This window comes from Podospora pseudoanserina, chromosome 1, assembly GCF_035222485.1.
Source record: "Podospora pseudoanserina strain CBS 124.78 chromosome 1, whole genome shotgun sequence".
NCBI lineage: Eukaryota > Fungi > Ascomycota > Sordariomycetes > Sordariales > Podosporaceae > Podospora > Podospora pseudoanserina.
The window spans coordinates 3,989,787-4,004,265 of NC_085920.1; the positions used below are offsets into that span (position 1 = coordinate 3,989,787).

The 14,479-nt window shown below is 52.9% G+C and overlaps 5 protein-coding genes across 5 annotated transcripts; 3 read left to right on the plus strand and 2 right to left on the minus strand.

The window, feature by feature from the left end:
* Positions 1 to 198: 198 nt before the first annotated feature.
* QC764_111540 (uncharacterized protein) lies at positions 199 to 4,277 on the plus strand (the record flags this gene model as incomplete). Its single annotated transcript, XM_062942412.1, has 3 exons — positions 199 to 791; positions 896 to 1,089; positions 1,153 to 4,277. The coding sequence occupies exons 1-3, from the start codon at positions 517 to 519 to the stop codon at positions 4,275 to 4,277; spliced, it is 3,594 nt and encodes a 1,197-aa protein (XP_062805360.1). The 5' UTR covers positions 199 to 516.
* Positions 4,278 to 4,978: 701 nt separating this feature from the next.
* On the plus strand, positions 4,979 to 5,561 carry QC764_111550 (uncharacterized protein; the record flags this gene model as incomplete). The annotated part of the gene is made up of 2 exons (XM_062942413.1): positions 4,979 to 5,153; positions 5,215 to 5,561. 2 exons carry the CDS (start codon positions 4,979 to 4,981, stop codon positions 5,559 to 5,561), a joined length of 522 nt encoding a protein of 173 aa, XP_062805361.1.
* An 823-nt stretch (positions 5,562 to 6,384) lies between these two features.
* Positions 6,385 to 7,036, plus strand: QC764_111560 (uncharacterized protein; the record flags this gene model as incomplete). Its single annotated transcript, XM_062942414.1, has 2 exons — positions 6,385 to 6,862; positions 6,934 to 7,036. The coding sequence occupies 2 exons, from the start codon at positions 6,385 to 6,387 to the stop codon at positions 7,002 to 7,004; spliced, it is 549 nt and encodes a 182-aa protein (XP_062805362.1). The 3' UTR covers positions 7,005 to 7,036.
* Positions 7,037 to 8,508: 1,472 nt separating this feature from the next.
* Positions 8,509 to 9,830, minus strand: QC764_111570 (uncharacterized protein; the record flags this gene model as incomplete). The annotated part of the gene is made up of 3 exons (XM_062942415.1): positions 9,712 to 9,830; positions 9,498 to 9,643; positions 8,509 to 9,398 (listed from the first exon to the last, which is right to left on the minus strand). Exons 1-3 carry the CDS (start codon positions 9,735 to 9,737, stop codon positions 8,509 to 8,511), a joined length of 1,062 nt encoding a protein of 353 aa, XP_062805363.1. The 5' UTR covers positions 9,738 to 9,830.
* Positions 9,831 to 10,708: 878 nt separating this feature from the next.
* QC764_111580 (uncharacterized protein) lies at positions 10,709 to 12,597 on the minus strand (the record flags this gene model as incomplete). Its single annotated transcript, XM_062942416.1, has 3 exons — positions 10,709 to 11,330; positions 11,392 to 12,020; positions 12,091 to 12,597. The coding sequence occupies 3 exons, from the start codon at positions 12,595 to 12,597 to the stop codon at positions 10,709 to 10,711; spliced, it is 1,758 nt and encodes a 585-aa protein (XP_062805364.1).
* Between the last annotated feature and the right edge of the window lie 1,882 nt (positions 12,598 to 14,479).

Genomic DNA, 14,479 nt, shown 5'->3' on the forward strand with positions numbered 1-14,479 from the left:
CCTGAGTGCCGAAACAGCGTGCAGCCATGGAAATATCCGTAGTGGGGTGTTTTCGAGTGCTTGTCGCAATAGCGATTGGCCATCGTCGTCCCTCAGCGCCCGTCGCCCACTAACAAATGGCTGCCAGTGCCGCATTAACAAACATGTCGCCGCTGAATCGAAGGTCGGGGTCGTGTTCTGGGGATCTGCTGGCTGGGCTGGCCATGCGCGAAGTCCCGGACGTCCCCAATGTCTCCAATTTTCCACCGTCCATGCACCAGGCAGAGTTGTAGCAACAGGGCCGACTAGCCATTCTCAACGGGGGATGGATACCATTTTGATTTTTTCTTTTTGGTAGTTTTTGCTTGCCTTTGCTACGCAACCCCCACCCACAGTCACTCCCTTCTGCCGTTTTGCGTGCGACATCCACTGATTCCGACGAACCGACACCGACTTTCGTCTTCCTCTCTCCTCCTCCCTCTCCCTCTCCCTCTCTCCCCCCTCTCTCTCTTTCTCCGCCGAACCGATCACAGCGCTATGTCATGGATCATCTCCTGGACGTCGCTGATTCCAACACTGCTTATCCTGTCGGCCAGTCTTGCCTGGTGGTTCACCGAGCCTAAGAACGCCCGCATAAATCTGATTGCGGCTGTTGGAGTGGTTCTTTTCTGCTGGGCCGTCGCTCCCGAGCTGTCGCGCGACCTCTCGTACTCGCTGTACGTGTCCAGCCTCGACTCGGTCACGGCTCTCCATCTCGAGACTTTTGTTCTGAGAAACGCCAACATGTTGTTAGTGGGAGCTGCTGTAGTCTGGTATGTGGTTATGTGGTTATATGGTCCTGTGGCTTTGCCTGTGCTGGCTCGTCACAAGGCGCATCTCTTGGAGGAATCGTAGGCTCATCATTTTGTGTGTCCAGGTTGGTGGGAAGGGCATTCCAAACGCTGCGGAAACCCGTCCCGGAGTTGATCAACACCTTGGGCGTCGATGTCCCCGATCCGCCCGACGTGTCCCTAGCGGGAATCAGAGCCGATGCTGCCACTGTGAACTGGACGCGGCCCGCGCCCAACCGATCAGTTGTAAAGTTTCTGATACAAGTAAATGGAGTGGTTGGTATGTATTACCCACACATAGGCCTGGTCGGGAGGAGGACAAGCCTAACTTTGAGTTTTGTAGTGGGGGAGGTCGCTGCGAACCAAGAACCGGCCATTGTCGTCAGCGGCTTGAAGCCAGACCATTTTTACAACGTTCGGGTCATCGCGGTTGGCTCGAATAACTTTCAGGGTGGAAGCCGAGTCATCCGGCTCAGAACCTTTGCCCGAGATGGACGGCCACAACTCGGCAACTCCAGATTGCCATCCAACTTCACAGCCGAGGAACCGCCCGCAACACCCCATGGCGAGTCGATGGACGAAAGCGGAGGAGCCCGAACGGCGTTCCCCGCACTCGAGATGGCCACTGTCACGGAAGGGATAGCATCACCTGCACGGGATGGAAATACGAATTCTGGACCAGGGCCCCGTCGAAACACTGTGACTAGGAAACACTCGCCGTCGACCACGAGCATCGACCAGTCAACCAGGGAGGACTTGAGCGCCTATGCGAAGAAAACACTGCCGGAATTGACGGAAAAATTCGAGAGCATTAGAAAAGAAACAGAGGAGGTGCTGGCTCAAATAGCAAAAGAGGAGGCTGAAAATAGAAAGGTGCTGGAGGAATTAGAAGCCGAGAAGAAGGGAAAGAGGAAGGAGCAGAAGAAAAAGGAGGAGCAAACCGAGAAATTGAAGCGGGATGTGAACTCGACAGACCGGGCGATGCGAAACGCCCTGCAACGAAAGGGCCAGAGAGAGAAGACGCTGAAGGAGAAGCAAAGTGAAAGAGAAAAGTATCATGAAAATATTGCCAAGTGGGAAAGAGGTGTAGGTGAGATGCGCAAGGACAGGGAAAGTTTTGATCAGCAGAGGAAAGATTTGGAGGAAGAGCGTGATCAGAAGGCCGAGGCCTTCCGAGGAGATAACAACGAGCTCCAAGCTGAGTGTACACGACTGGAGCAAGAATTGAAGGAAAGGAGAGATCAGGTCCGAGAACTGGAAGAGGCCCGGAAGAAACTGCCTGGCGGAGAAGATGACGGCGAGTGGCGTGAGAAGGACGCCGAACTGAAGCGGGAATGGCACCGCAGACACAGAGAGCTGTCCGAACAACTGGTGTTCGAGACTAAGAGATCTCGAGGACTAGATGAGCATATCCGCGCCCTTGGTGCTCAGCTGCAGGCTATTCCTCAGCCAAGCTATGGGCTTTATACGCCACCGAACGCTTCGGGATTGGAGTTTGATAACCCAACACTTACTCAGCTCAAGCGCCGGAGCCGAAACAGCAACACAATGCCGAATGTGTCTATTTCATCGCCATTGCCAGCCTACTCACAGATCGATCCGATTCTTTCAGCCCCGACGGGGTTTGCCAGTTCACGATCTCTGAATGCGCCACCTGGTTTTGCCCCAGGACCGTTTATGGACCTGTCCGCAGACATGGACTTTCGGGGGTCATCAGCCCCTCTCAGTCCTTCCGCCACGGCACTTTTGCCATCCAACATACTCGATGACTTTGACGACGACGACGATGACCCAAGTCCGGCGACTTTTCACGATTCTGAGCCATTCTTGCAAAGCCAGCGGGCCTCACCCGAGCAAGCTCCTCAGTCTCCTGCCTCGTCGGGCAAGGCCCTGAGCATCCTGTCCAGCCCTCATGGATCCACAAGTAACCTCCCCTTCCCCCCCTTCTCTAACGAAATTTCAGAGAGGATGGTTGGCACTCTGCCATCCCCAACTATAGCCGAAACCCCTCAGCACAAGGGCTTCTTTTGGCAACGCTCCAAGACTGTCAAGGAAGAGGGGGAGAAAGAGCCACCTCTCCTAGGGAGTTTGAAGCAAGGTCAAAGCCAATCTTTCCCACGGCAGACAGATGATCCAGACATGGCCAACAAGCGGCGGATCAGCATTTCAGGCAGCTGGAATGTCTTTAACCGAAACTCAGTTGGGCCTGAGATCACAGAAGGCCAGGCCACAACAAACACACACGCATTTGCAAGAAGCCTAAACCCCTTTTCCCGTAGGCCTACCGGTGGTCTCTTTGACCGTGACCCCAGCAGCCCGCGACCTACCAGCATCGCGTCCTCCGACTTCCCCAGACCCTCCACTGATTCAGGCTCCATCTGGGGGCCACCCATGGACGCCTCAACCCTAAACAAAAACAGCCGTCTCTGGTCGCCCGATAACGCCCCCTGGTCCAGGAACCCCTCCCGACGGCCTTCGCTCCATGGATCTCCCTCAGCACTCAAGACAACCCTCGCCTCGGCCGACGACGAAATTCTCGACGACGAGGAAATGCTTTCCAACGTGGACGTCGGCGTCATCGGCAGCCGGCCGCCGACCCAGTCCGCCAACAAAGCCGCCTCGGCCGCGCTCGGTCGGTTGAACCCCAATGCCCCCGCCTTTATAGGATCCCTCTTCAAATCCAACCCTGAAAAGCAGAAGGAGAAAGAAGTCAAGGAAAAAGCAAAGGCAGAGAAGAAAAAGGCTAATAAGGAGAAGGCTGCCGAGAAGAAGAAGGAGAAAGAAAAGGAGGCTGCGACAGTTCCGGACACGCCAAGTCAGCAGACGCAGAATCCCATTTTCGAGATGGACTCGCCCGCGGATTCGAGGAAGTCGAGGGATGGAGCCTCAGTTCATACGCTTCACTCGTCGGTTTCGATCTCTGAGTCCCGCGACTCTCTCACGCTCGACCAGTCATTCTCCAATACACCCTCCGAACCCGCCAGCGCAGGACTTTCAGGCTCATTCAAAGACGAGGGCGTGGTCCGCAAACTCTTCCGAAAGGGCTCCTCGAGCAAGTTTAGTCTTCCCGGACGTCTTGGCGGTAACAGTGCCAAGGAGAATATCACCAGCGCTGGGGGTTTGTTTAAGAAAGGACCCAGCAGCGTTGCCAGCACCGCGCCTTCCGACCGCATCGACCCGAGATCTAGCATCGGCGACTTTGAAGACTTGGGGGATGAAGCGATGGGGGTTTTGGCTGGGGTGTTGGGGAAGAGTTATGAGTGTAGTAGTCCTGGGTTGGGACCTACGTCTGCTGCCGCTGCTGCTGCGAAGGGGACGATGAAAGAAGGGGGGACGGCGGCGAGCAGGTGGTTGAGTAGTTTTGGGAAGAAGGGGAAGAAGAATAATGAGAATACCAAGGAGAGTTTTGATTTGGAGAGGGCGCATGTGGGGGGTGAATTGGATGGGTTGGTTGAGGAGAAGGTGTAAAAATGGTGCATACTGGCTAAGAGGATGGGGGAAGATGCGACAACCTGGGTTGTAGAATATTTGTGTGGGTGTGTGTGTGTGTGTATGTGTGGAATAGCTTTTGGTTGGTACTGCTGCTGTTCTGTCATAGCGGGGTTGAATATCATGTTGTTGAGGATGGTTGTTTAGGGTATGACTGAAGACTGCCTTCAAAATGTGACAAGCTGTCTTTCTATGATGACGGGAAAATCAGAAAGCTCGCTGGCATGTACACTTTATTTTTGGTTTTGGCCAGATGTTTAAGTTGATATATAAACCGTGAACGGGAAGATCTTGATGGGATAAGGAATGAGCAGGTGATGGGTTAGGTGAGGAGCAGGTGTTGGTGTAAATAGGAGGGTTAGGGTTATATAGTGGCTGAAGCTTAACCCCTGTTGATGGGTGGTTGTGGCTGCAGTTTTGGAGCTTGTTTGAGCAAGTTGGAGTGGGTGAGTGGTTCGAGCGTTCGACTTGGTGGTGGTTCGTCAATGTTGCGCAAGGAAATACAAGTTCAAAGAAAACACCAATTCTCTGCAGTTTGATCTTTTTTGTTTTTGCCAATTCACAGGGGATCTTGCCCCATAATAAGAGAACACAAGTATTTCAACTGCTATACCGACCGTCTGACCCCTCCATCGCCAGAACCTTGACCTCTATCGAGCTCGACCCTCAACAACCCCCCCATGGCAACAATGAGCGCCTCCTCCTCCTCCTCCTCCTCCTCCCCCCCCCCAGCAGCAGCAAAAGCCAGACCGATCCCCTCGCGGAACCCGCTACCGCTGTCGGCGTCGCAGGAGGCGCAGGTGAGGGATGTGTTTTATGCCCGGGTGAGGGCGAAGTGCGGGCCTGAGATTAAAGGTATTCATTCATTCCCCCCTTCCCTCCCCTTCTCGCCAGTACCTCGCTAACCCCCTCCCAGCATTTGCAGACTGCGCCCAAGGCCGCACCTTCTCCGCGCCTTTTCTCTGCCGCGGACCCCTCCACGTGATGAACAACTGCATGAAGATCCACGCCACGCCCGAGGAACAGGACGCCGCGAGGGAGGAGTGGTTTGAGAAGCGGGTGGAGAGACAAAAGGAAAAGGAGAGGAAGGCGAGGAGGAAGCTGGAGCAGGAGAAGTTTTTGAGGGAGTGGTGGGGTTTGCCGGAGAAGGATAGGGAGATTGCGAGGAGAGAGATGGAGAAGTTGGAACGGCCGGAGAGGATAGGGGGGTTTGTGAGTGAGAGGAGGAAGAGGTTTGGGGAAGAGGGGGGGGAGGGGAGGTGATGGTGGGGGGGTTGTGATATGGAGGCCATGGAAGAAGGCAAGCGTACGTGAGGGACTTGTAATATATGGAATGAGCATGATACCAGACACGATCGGGATATCAGAGGGGTTCGGTCTGGCAAAGGGCGTTTTTATGGGTTTGATATCGCATGGTAGGGAAGGGGGGGCTGCGCAGGTCGAAACACAACTCTGTACAAATTTCAAGTGGATTGGGATGTCAAGTTCAAGATTCGCCATGTGCGAAATGGAGGGTGTGCTGGTGGTCGGTCAGTTTCGACGGTCATCAGCTGAGTTTATGGAACTGGTGAACGTGATGGCTTCAGAAAACGAAAGCAATGGTATCTATCAGGCTCTATCTTGGCGAGGCTCTTTGGTTTAGCTCTCATGTCGTCTTGGACACCGAACCAATTATCGATTTGAGCGTAAAAGGGTTCTTGGAGAACATTGCCTTAAAACACGATTTAGCCAGTAAACTCTTCCGTAGATATTTGACCATCAGAGTCCTGGGATATGAGTAAGTGGTAGCTCCAGGTGGTTAGGGGATTCTCCTTGGCTATTAGGCACCCCTTCTAGTCATGGTTGTCATGGTCGTATTCGGAGTCTTTATAAGCAGATGGTTATATTACCAACATTTTTTAAGTCTCTCTATGGTAGCATCAAGATCACCGCGGGAGTGGCTTCCAGCCCTACTCACGTCGACCTTTTACAGCCATTGCTGCGAAGCGACTTCAACTTGCTCGGGTGGTTGTGCATCCGATATTCTGATGATGAGCCAAGAGAGGAAGGCTGACTACATGGAAAAGCTTGATAGCCATCAGATGAGATGTATAAGACCCAGCCTCTTTCTCACATCACTTTCCTAGAAATCTTAGCGACCTCAGCAGAAAACAGACCACAAGCCTCAAGGAGAACTCGACCCGCAACCATGGTCTTGCCATCACCCCTCCTCACAGCCATGCTCGGTCTATTCACCGCCACTGCCTCCGCCCAGCAGTTTCTAGGCATTGTCGAGACCAACCCGACCTACTTTGACAGTAGAAACTGCTACGATGGCGCCAAGTCATATTCCATCGTCAACTTCGGTACCCAGCACGCCCCTGCTGTGAGCTCGTCCTGTACCGGTAAAGGCACCGTCCTCTCCACCGTCCGCGGGTTGGACAGCAAGTTGGACACGTCTTGCACGGACGGCAAGTGGACAAATGGGTACAAGGTGTGCGTTGTTATTGGCGGTGTAATCACTATACGCGATGCGAGTGGGAGGTCGCAGCTTTGCTCTTCGGATGATACTACTATCTATAATTGTTGGTTTTTTTCCTTCTTTTTCCTCTTGCTGTTTCTCATGCCCGTATGGATCATGCTGACCTTGTTTTAGGCCCGGATGTTCCGCCAGCATGCTGGACTAACAAGGTGAGGAAGTATCAGTGTGTTGGGTTTTGGATGTGATGAGTTTAAGAAGAGGAGGGAGAATGGATGGAGGATTGTAGTGCTGCGGTTTTCCTGTCTTTGTAATTTCAACTGACTACCTACGGTCGTATGTAATAAACCTGGCCCGAATGAGGTTTAACCACATGCCATGGTGCCTTGGTAGTGCCACCAACTTCGTACTCTGAACGCTCGTCTTCACAAAAAGAAGGGGTCAAAAGGCACAAAAAAAAAAAATGTAAACCACCCCTCTATCTCCACACCTTGCACCTTAGAAGGCCGCCATCGAACCCAATTTCCCGAGCACTTGTACCTTCTCTTCCTGGTAACCCAGTACGACGGGAAATTGGAGGGGCCTAACATGAGATTTTTTTTTCTCATCAGTCAAGGAGCTGCCACTCACGGAATATTGGGGGTTGGTCTCGATGATGGCGAGCATTTGGGCGGAGGTGAGGACGGGGGTGAGGGCGAGGGTGGTTCGGAGGGTGGTTAGGAGGGTGGTCGGGGAGACCATTTTGGGTAGCTGGTTCGGAACGAAGATTCGTGTTGACAAATGTGTGGATGATGAGACTGGGGAGATATTGTGGGAAGACCTGAGGGAGGTGAGAGTTTATGTAGACATCTTATGTTCAGGGCAGTGCCATGATGAATCTTCTTGTAGCAAGTTTTTCTTCTTTGGTGTTCACCATGTTCAAGATCACACGAGCACTGAAGACTGAGAAACTGATGCCATTGCAATTGTGATATCACAGAAGGCGCTGTTGTTGAATGGGGTTGGGACGGTCATGGTGATAAGACTTGAACTTTTATGGATAGCCCGAACAAGATGTGAATACGAAGTGATGGCTCTTGGTAAAGCGGTGCCTGAAAGCTAACGAGGATGTCAAGCCACCAGGAGCTACGGCCTACTCCAGATCACACCCACGACAACTACGGTAGGTAAGTAAATGCTCACCGCCTAAATTGTATATTACAGGGCATCCTTTTGGATTTCCCGTATTCAGAGGCTCTAAGTTTATGGTTTGGTCCCATGATGACCTGAATGGTAAGACAGCTCGAAAAACTTCGGGCAGGGTCTTGCCTGATCTTTTCGTGCGGGGGTCAAGTCCATGGTTCAACTGGGAATGATTATAACTCTGAAGACTTGGAAACGAATCTCAGTATCGGGCATGAAGGAGCGTTAAATCAATGTCATGGACAGTATCCCACAGCGTGGTGGTTGTTGTCTTGTCTAAGTAAGGTACCTTAGCTATGCAGTCAACTGGCAAGCATATCGTGAGATACAATCCCTACACCTTATATACCCCAGGTTAGTCGGTCTCTGTCACATACGACCACAGTCAGCTGAAAATACGGCATCCCGTCCGCTCTGCCCTCGTCAAACAGCTGAACGCCGAACTAGTACTCAGGTGGGTGACCACTGGGGAATCCTCGGTGTTGTATGTATTTTTTTGCGTCTTGTTCTCCACACATAAATATGAGACGACATAGGTATCCTTCCCTTCTCCTTTATAACCACCAACCCTCAAATCTTACTCTCCCCCCTCAACGCCCTAAAATACCCCTCCACCCCCTCCACCACCCTCTCGGCCACGCCCCAAGAAAGTTCATACCCCCTTCCCCCCAACCCATAAGCATGCATCACAAACCCCTTCCCTCCTTCCAGCACCTCCCCCTCAATCCTCGGCCCACCCCTCCTACTAGGTCGTCGTCCAACAATATCCCCCATGACGGTAAACTCCCCCTTCCCATTTAGTATCCGAGGACACGTCCCCTTGAACATCCGCAACAGTTTTTCTCTTGTCTCCGGCCTGGGTTCCACCCCCCAATCATCAACCTCCTTCGTCCCCCCAATCACCGTCCCCCCTTCAAACCCCCTCGGCACGCAGAAAGTCCACGAACCGTCGGCATTTTGTCGGGTGACGGTAGCGTCGCACTCTTCCGCGACGAGAACTGTCTGCCCCCGTGTGATAAACATATTTCCATCCCCCCCGAACCCGAACCCGGAGGCGTTAACCACGGCGTCTACCCCCCCGTTTTTTAGGGAAGGGGTTGATCTCTCCGACAGAGCGAAAACCTCCACCGGGGACCTCAGCGCATGTTTCAGCACCCTCCCCCCTCGGTGAACAAACCTCCTCAGCAGAAAAGATAAGTAAACCATTGGGTTGACGCAGTAGGTCTCGTACTCGCACCCCCATTTCACTTTCTGGTCGGGGAACTCCGACTGGGGGAGGAGGCGGAAACCAGAGAGTTGGAGGGATGCTGCGGTGGCGGGGGTGAGGGATAAGTACTCTGGTCCCGGGGATTCGAGGTATTCGACTCCTTTGAGGAAGGTTATCCCCGCGGTGGTTGGGTGGGATGCAAAGAGGGACTTCATGTGGGAGAAGGTGGTGATGGAGAGGGGGTGTTCGAATACTGCTTGGGGATTTGAGGGGTGGGGTGGGACCCAGCGGTTGTCTCTTCATGTTTAGTATCGTGGTGGATGGAAGGGGGAAAGGAAAGGGGAAAACATACGGGCGCCGCCCCAGGGGGAGGTGTAGTTGATCTGGGTGATTGGGTCGATTGTCTCAAACGGGGCGGGGAAGTCTTTTGCGATGATTGTGACTCGGTGGCCGGCGCGGAGGAGGAGGAGGGCGGAGGAGATGCCGGTTACGCCGGAGCTATGTAGTGGATGTGTTAGTGAGGTGAGGTGAAAAAAACAAAATGTGGTGTGGGATGGGAGACGTACCCGATGACGGCGATGTGTCTTGTCATGGTTGTGAGTTTTGATCAGTAGGGTAAGTAATTCAAGCAACTGTGCATAGTAGTAGCCCCTAAGGACTGAACGAAATTGAGAAGAAAAATGATAAAAAACCCCCAAAAAAAAAGAAAAGGGCTCGATCAGAACAATATATACTTCTGTTGTCCAACACCCAAGTCTCATACAAACAAAGGCTGCGCGAAGTGTCAGCCAAACAGTCTGCCTTGGTCAATATATCGATAAGCGGAAAGTTCCTCTGCAGAATCAGCGATAGATACATCGGCTTTGCCAGAGACACAACAATCTAAACGGAAATCCAAGAATACGGCGAACAATAACTTGGTCACATTGCATATTGCATTAGTCCAATCTCTTCCAGCTCCCAATGACCATCACCATCGGGTTTAATGCCAAGACAGGGCTCCGCGACTGATATTCGGCTCGGCCCCGCCTGAACTCGGCCAACCCCACTCGGCAGCCGCCCGGTTTCCGCCGGATGATCGGCATCTCTATACTCATTATAAACATAATCACCAGCAAATAAACAAACTATGCTTTTTGTATCTTCTCCTTCGGAAGCCGCACCTCTATCCGCGAGGCCCTTCCAAGATAGATTTATACTCGTCCGTTAAATCGTGAAACCGTCGAGGCATGCTGGCTAACCACCACACATAAAAGACCTGTATCAAAAACTCGCTGATCCAAAAACGTTGCCGATGTGTTTGACCGAAAAAAAAGGGGGCGAAATGAAAAGAAAAGATCCTCCAACTTTATTTTTTATTTTTTAAAAGCAAAAGCAATCTCTTCTTTCCCATTCTCTCGCGTCTTGGAGCGAAAAAAAGGCCAAGTCACTGAAACGTTGCCGCACGTCGTGGACAAAAACCAAAAAAAAAAAAACCCAAAAAGAATCCGGAGGACGCCGCTTGGAACGAGGGTCCTCAATGCTAAGTGACCAACAGCCATTTCGCCTTGCGCTCAAAGTCCATCATCTTGCCCACGGCGAACTGCGATATGGGCCATCAATCTTCAGGTCCTTGATTCCTTGAGGCATGGAACGGAGCCACTCCGCCCAGCTCTCCATGTTAAACGTATTATCGTCCGATATTTGAAACGTCAGACTGAGTTGTGAGGTTCCGGCGGCCGGGGAGTCCGGGGTATAAGGCGAGGGTGTTAGGTCTCCCGGTTGCCGCACCACCAACGGAGCCAAAAGAATGGATGGCAACACCTTGTTGCCGGATAGCTGTACAAACAGCGGGGTGGGAAACGATGTGATGATTTCCTGGTTCTGTTCCCGTACCAAACTTGGGTATACTGAAACCAGCTTGGCGTGAAGTTCGCTTGCAGAATAGGCTTCTTTGAACTTGTGGACGGCCCTTGTCTTCAGCTGTTCCGTTAAGGCCCGGGTGAAGGCGCTCCGACCCAAAAGTTTGGCGTGGTCTTCACCAGCAGAGGCAGCGATTAACTCGAGGATTCCTTGCCGGCGTACTGTTTGATAGAGCGGATAGTACGCACAATCCAGGAGAATTAGGGCATCAGAACAGATATTTTCAAACATCCCTTGGATCATCTTCCATGGAATATCCGAGCCAGGTGTTGCTTTCTTGGAACTGATTATTCGGTCAGCTGATACTTTGACCAGCACTAAATCCGACAAAAAAAAATACAAACCTGGAGATCATGGTGTCCCGGTCCTCTCCCAAGTAGCTATGCCCGCTGTAGTAGAAAATCTTCAAAGTGTCCCGTTGGTTGTGGCTGGTAACAAACGTGTTTACTTCCCTGTTCAGCCACAAATAGGAGCTGTTGCTAGGGTCTCCCGACGTCGGAATGTTCTTGATGGTGACCGAATAGTTGTAATCGTCCGTGAGCACCCTGGCCAGTTCCTCAATATCGTTCTTGGATCCATCGGCATCTTCAATGTCGTCCTGCCACCGGACAAGCATGGTTGAAACGCTGGCATATCGACTGCGAAGAGGGCTTGCCAGGATCCGAGATGCGCTTCCTTGAAGATCAACTCTGAAGGACTCCAAACCAGCCACCGGAATCAGACTTGTTGGCCTCTCCGGCCGGGGCCCAGATGGTAGCGGCGTTCTAATCCGAGAATCATTTGGGTTCATCTGGTTGAGCCGCTCATGGAAGTTGGGGATCTGTACCATGTCCTCAGGTTCCTGAGTCAGCAGAGACTGGAACTTTGACATGGCCGGACTCAGTGGGCGTCCATTGGCACTTTGTGACGACGAGCCATTCCCGAATTTTTTGGCAAGCGCAGCCCAGGTCGTATTGTGATGGCTAGGATGGCACTAGATACGCGTGTAAGTAGGTGGCGTTCTGACTTTGGTGTTTGCTCGTATGAACTTGGCAGCAACTCACAGCAACTCGTCTTCGTTTACAGTCCCCGCATGCACCCATCTTACGGATGAGCGAGGCCTTCTCCCGCTGCTCGGGGTTCAAGGGCCCCGTTCGACGGCGACTGGCCCTGCGCTGGGCCGTGACGTCTGCCCCATCCCTCGCGGAAAAGACAGCTTGTGCAGCAGCTTGAGCGGTGGTGGCAAGACTAGGTGATGAAGGCGTATGCGCCTCCAAGCTGTAAGGCGTAGGCGTCGTCCCTCCAGTGGCTAGCGACGCCAGGGAGGCTACTGTGGTTGTTGAAGAAGTGGTATTCTGCCTCATGGGCGAGCCGCCCTCATGTTGTCGGCCATAGTCCCCGCCGCCATTTACCAGGCCGCCGGTGCCGGCGATCGGACTTCCGGGTGGTGGCTGTTGATGTTGTGGATGGTGTAGCTGCTGCTGCTGCTGCTGCTGCTGATGGGGTTGCTGCTGTTGCGCTCGACCATCATCTTCCTTCTGAGGAGGCTCGTCCAAGTTGAGAGCCTGCATACTTACATGATCAAGTCCGGCCGTTAGAACATCAGACTCCTTTTTGCCCGGTTGCTCAATCCTCGGGCGGTCCGCACACCCCACTCACACCTTTGAGGATGGTGGCTATTCTAGAAGATTGACCCAAAAGCAAGCCCAGCGGCGGTTGTGAGAGGGCCGACGGAGAGCCCAAAGAAAGGCAATCGGGGTCCGGGGGAACAATAGGCCTCGGTGTACAGCACAGGGACCGTGAGTATAGAGGTAAAAGAACGGTGAGTCCCCCTGGCAGAGGAGAGGTTCGATGACCCACAGACACAGACGGTGTCGTCGGGCGGCGGCGGTGGAAGTAAAACCCTGGGCTAGAGGGACCGGTTGCACTTTGAAGACACTCCAAGTCGGCGCCAGTAGCTTTTACCGAGCAACGTTGCGGCGTTGTGGATGGGGGAGCTCGGTGTCGTGCTTCAGCAAGGAGGTCTTGTGGTGTAGCGCCGAGGCCGGAGATAGTGGGAACCAGAGCCAGGATGAACTCGTTTGGTGTTTTTGCGGGGGACGGGGGATGTCGGTTTGGATGGAGGTGTGGCTGAGGAAATGATATACAAAATAGCTATAGAGAAGACCACTGCACTGCGCAAAACAGAAGAGTCTGTCTGTCTGGTCAGCAGCATTAGCATTAGCAGCAGCAGCAGCAGCAGCAGCAGCAGCAGCAGCAGCAGCAACAGCGATGGCAGCAGTGGGGACCCCAAGCATAAAGTCGATGGTACCATCTGCGCCAGAAACAGCTGGACTCGAGTCCTCGAGTTATGAGCTGGGTCTCCAATCATGGGCGGACCGGGGGAATTAATTTTGCAGACAGGCGCGATACGCTGACGCTGGTTGCTGCTGCTGGAAGCTCTCATTCGGCTGCAAAAATGTCACCACGTTTTTTTTTTCGGTGGTGGTCTAGTCCCTGTAGGTCAGGTAACTCTGTAGATTGTCACAATTGTCCACCTCACACCGCAGACCGGCCAATGGCACCGTTGGTCTACATGGACCAAAACCACCTAGCTTCCAGCTCCAGCTCCTTGTCGTGCCAGACGAGAGAGACCGTCACTGTTCAAGATGCCGAGTTGTCGCCAGAAAGACGACGGCGCCGGATGGTCGACTTCACCGGGTCATACCGTCCATGCCGCTAGCCTCACCGCAATTGGGCGCATCCGATAGGCTACCACCCATGTTCCCCGTGGGCGGGCGTCCACTAGCCTACCATTGCCGTCTCAGTCTTCCCCACGCTTTTCTCTAGGTTTGTTCAAGAACAACTTTTTCTCTTTCACTTCACCTACGGTGAGGGTATTATCAGAGGATGAGTGGTGGCAGCAGCCTGTGCAACCTGGTGCCGACTCCTTCCCTATCTGTACGAGACACTTCGGCATGTCCAGATCTGTCAATCCCACATACAGCCTACCGATCCCTATCTCCCTTGGCATTGGACGCTTCCCTTCTTGCATCAAATTCCCGCCTCACATTCTCATCCATCGTGGCCCCTTCTCGACGTCGGTAGGTCCAAAATTCACATGGTTTTTCCACCCTATCATATCCTCCTCGGGGCCTGTCTCTTTCCAGCCGGCCACTACCTTTCCCCACGCTTCCTCACTGGTGCGCCTTCATCTCTGCCCTCATGCATTGATACCTGTGATACCAAACCTCCCTTGGGCCTAGCCAATCACGGCTAATGTCCCCTTTGGGCTTTGTTATTGCTTCTGCTCCTGTCATCCATTCACTTTCGACCTTTTCGATATCTTGCTGACACACCTCACTTGGAAGCAAAAAAAAAATTATATAGAATAAAACAAAGCCAAAAGTGCGGCCCGCTAAAGTCTGAATCGTGCCGCTGTTGCATTCTCACTCCGCAGTTAAGTGTGCCCGC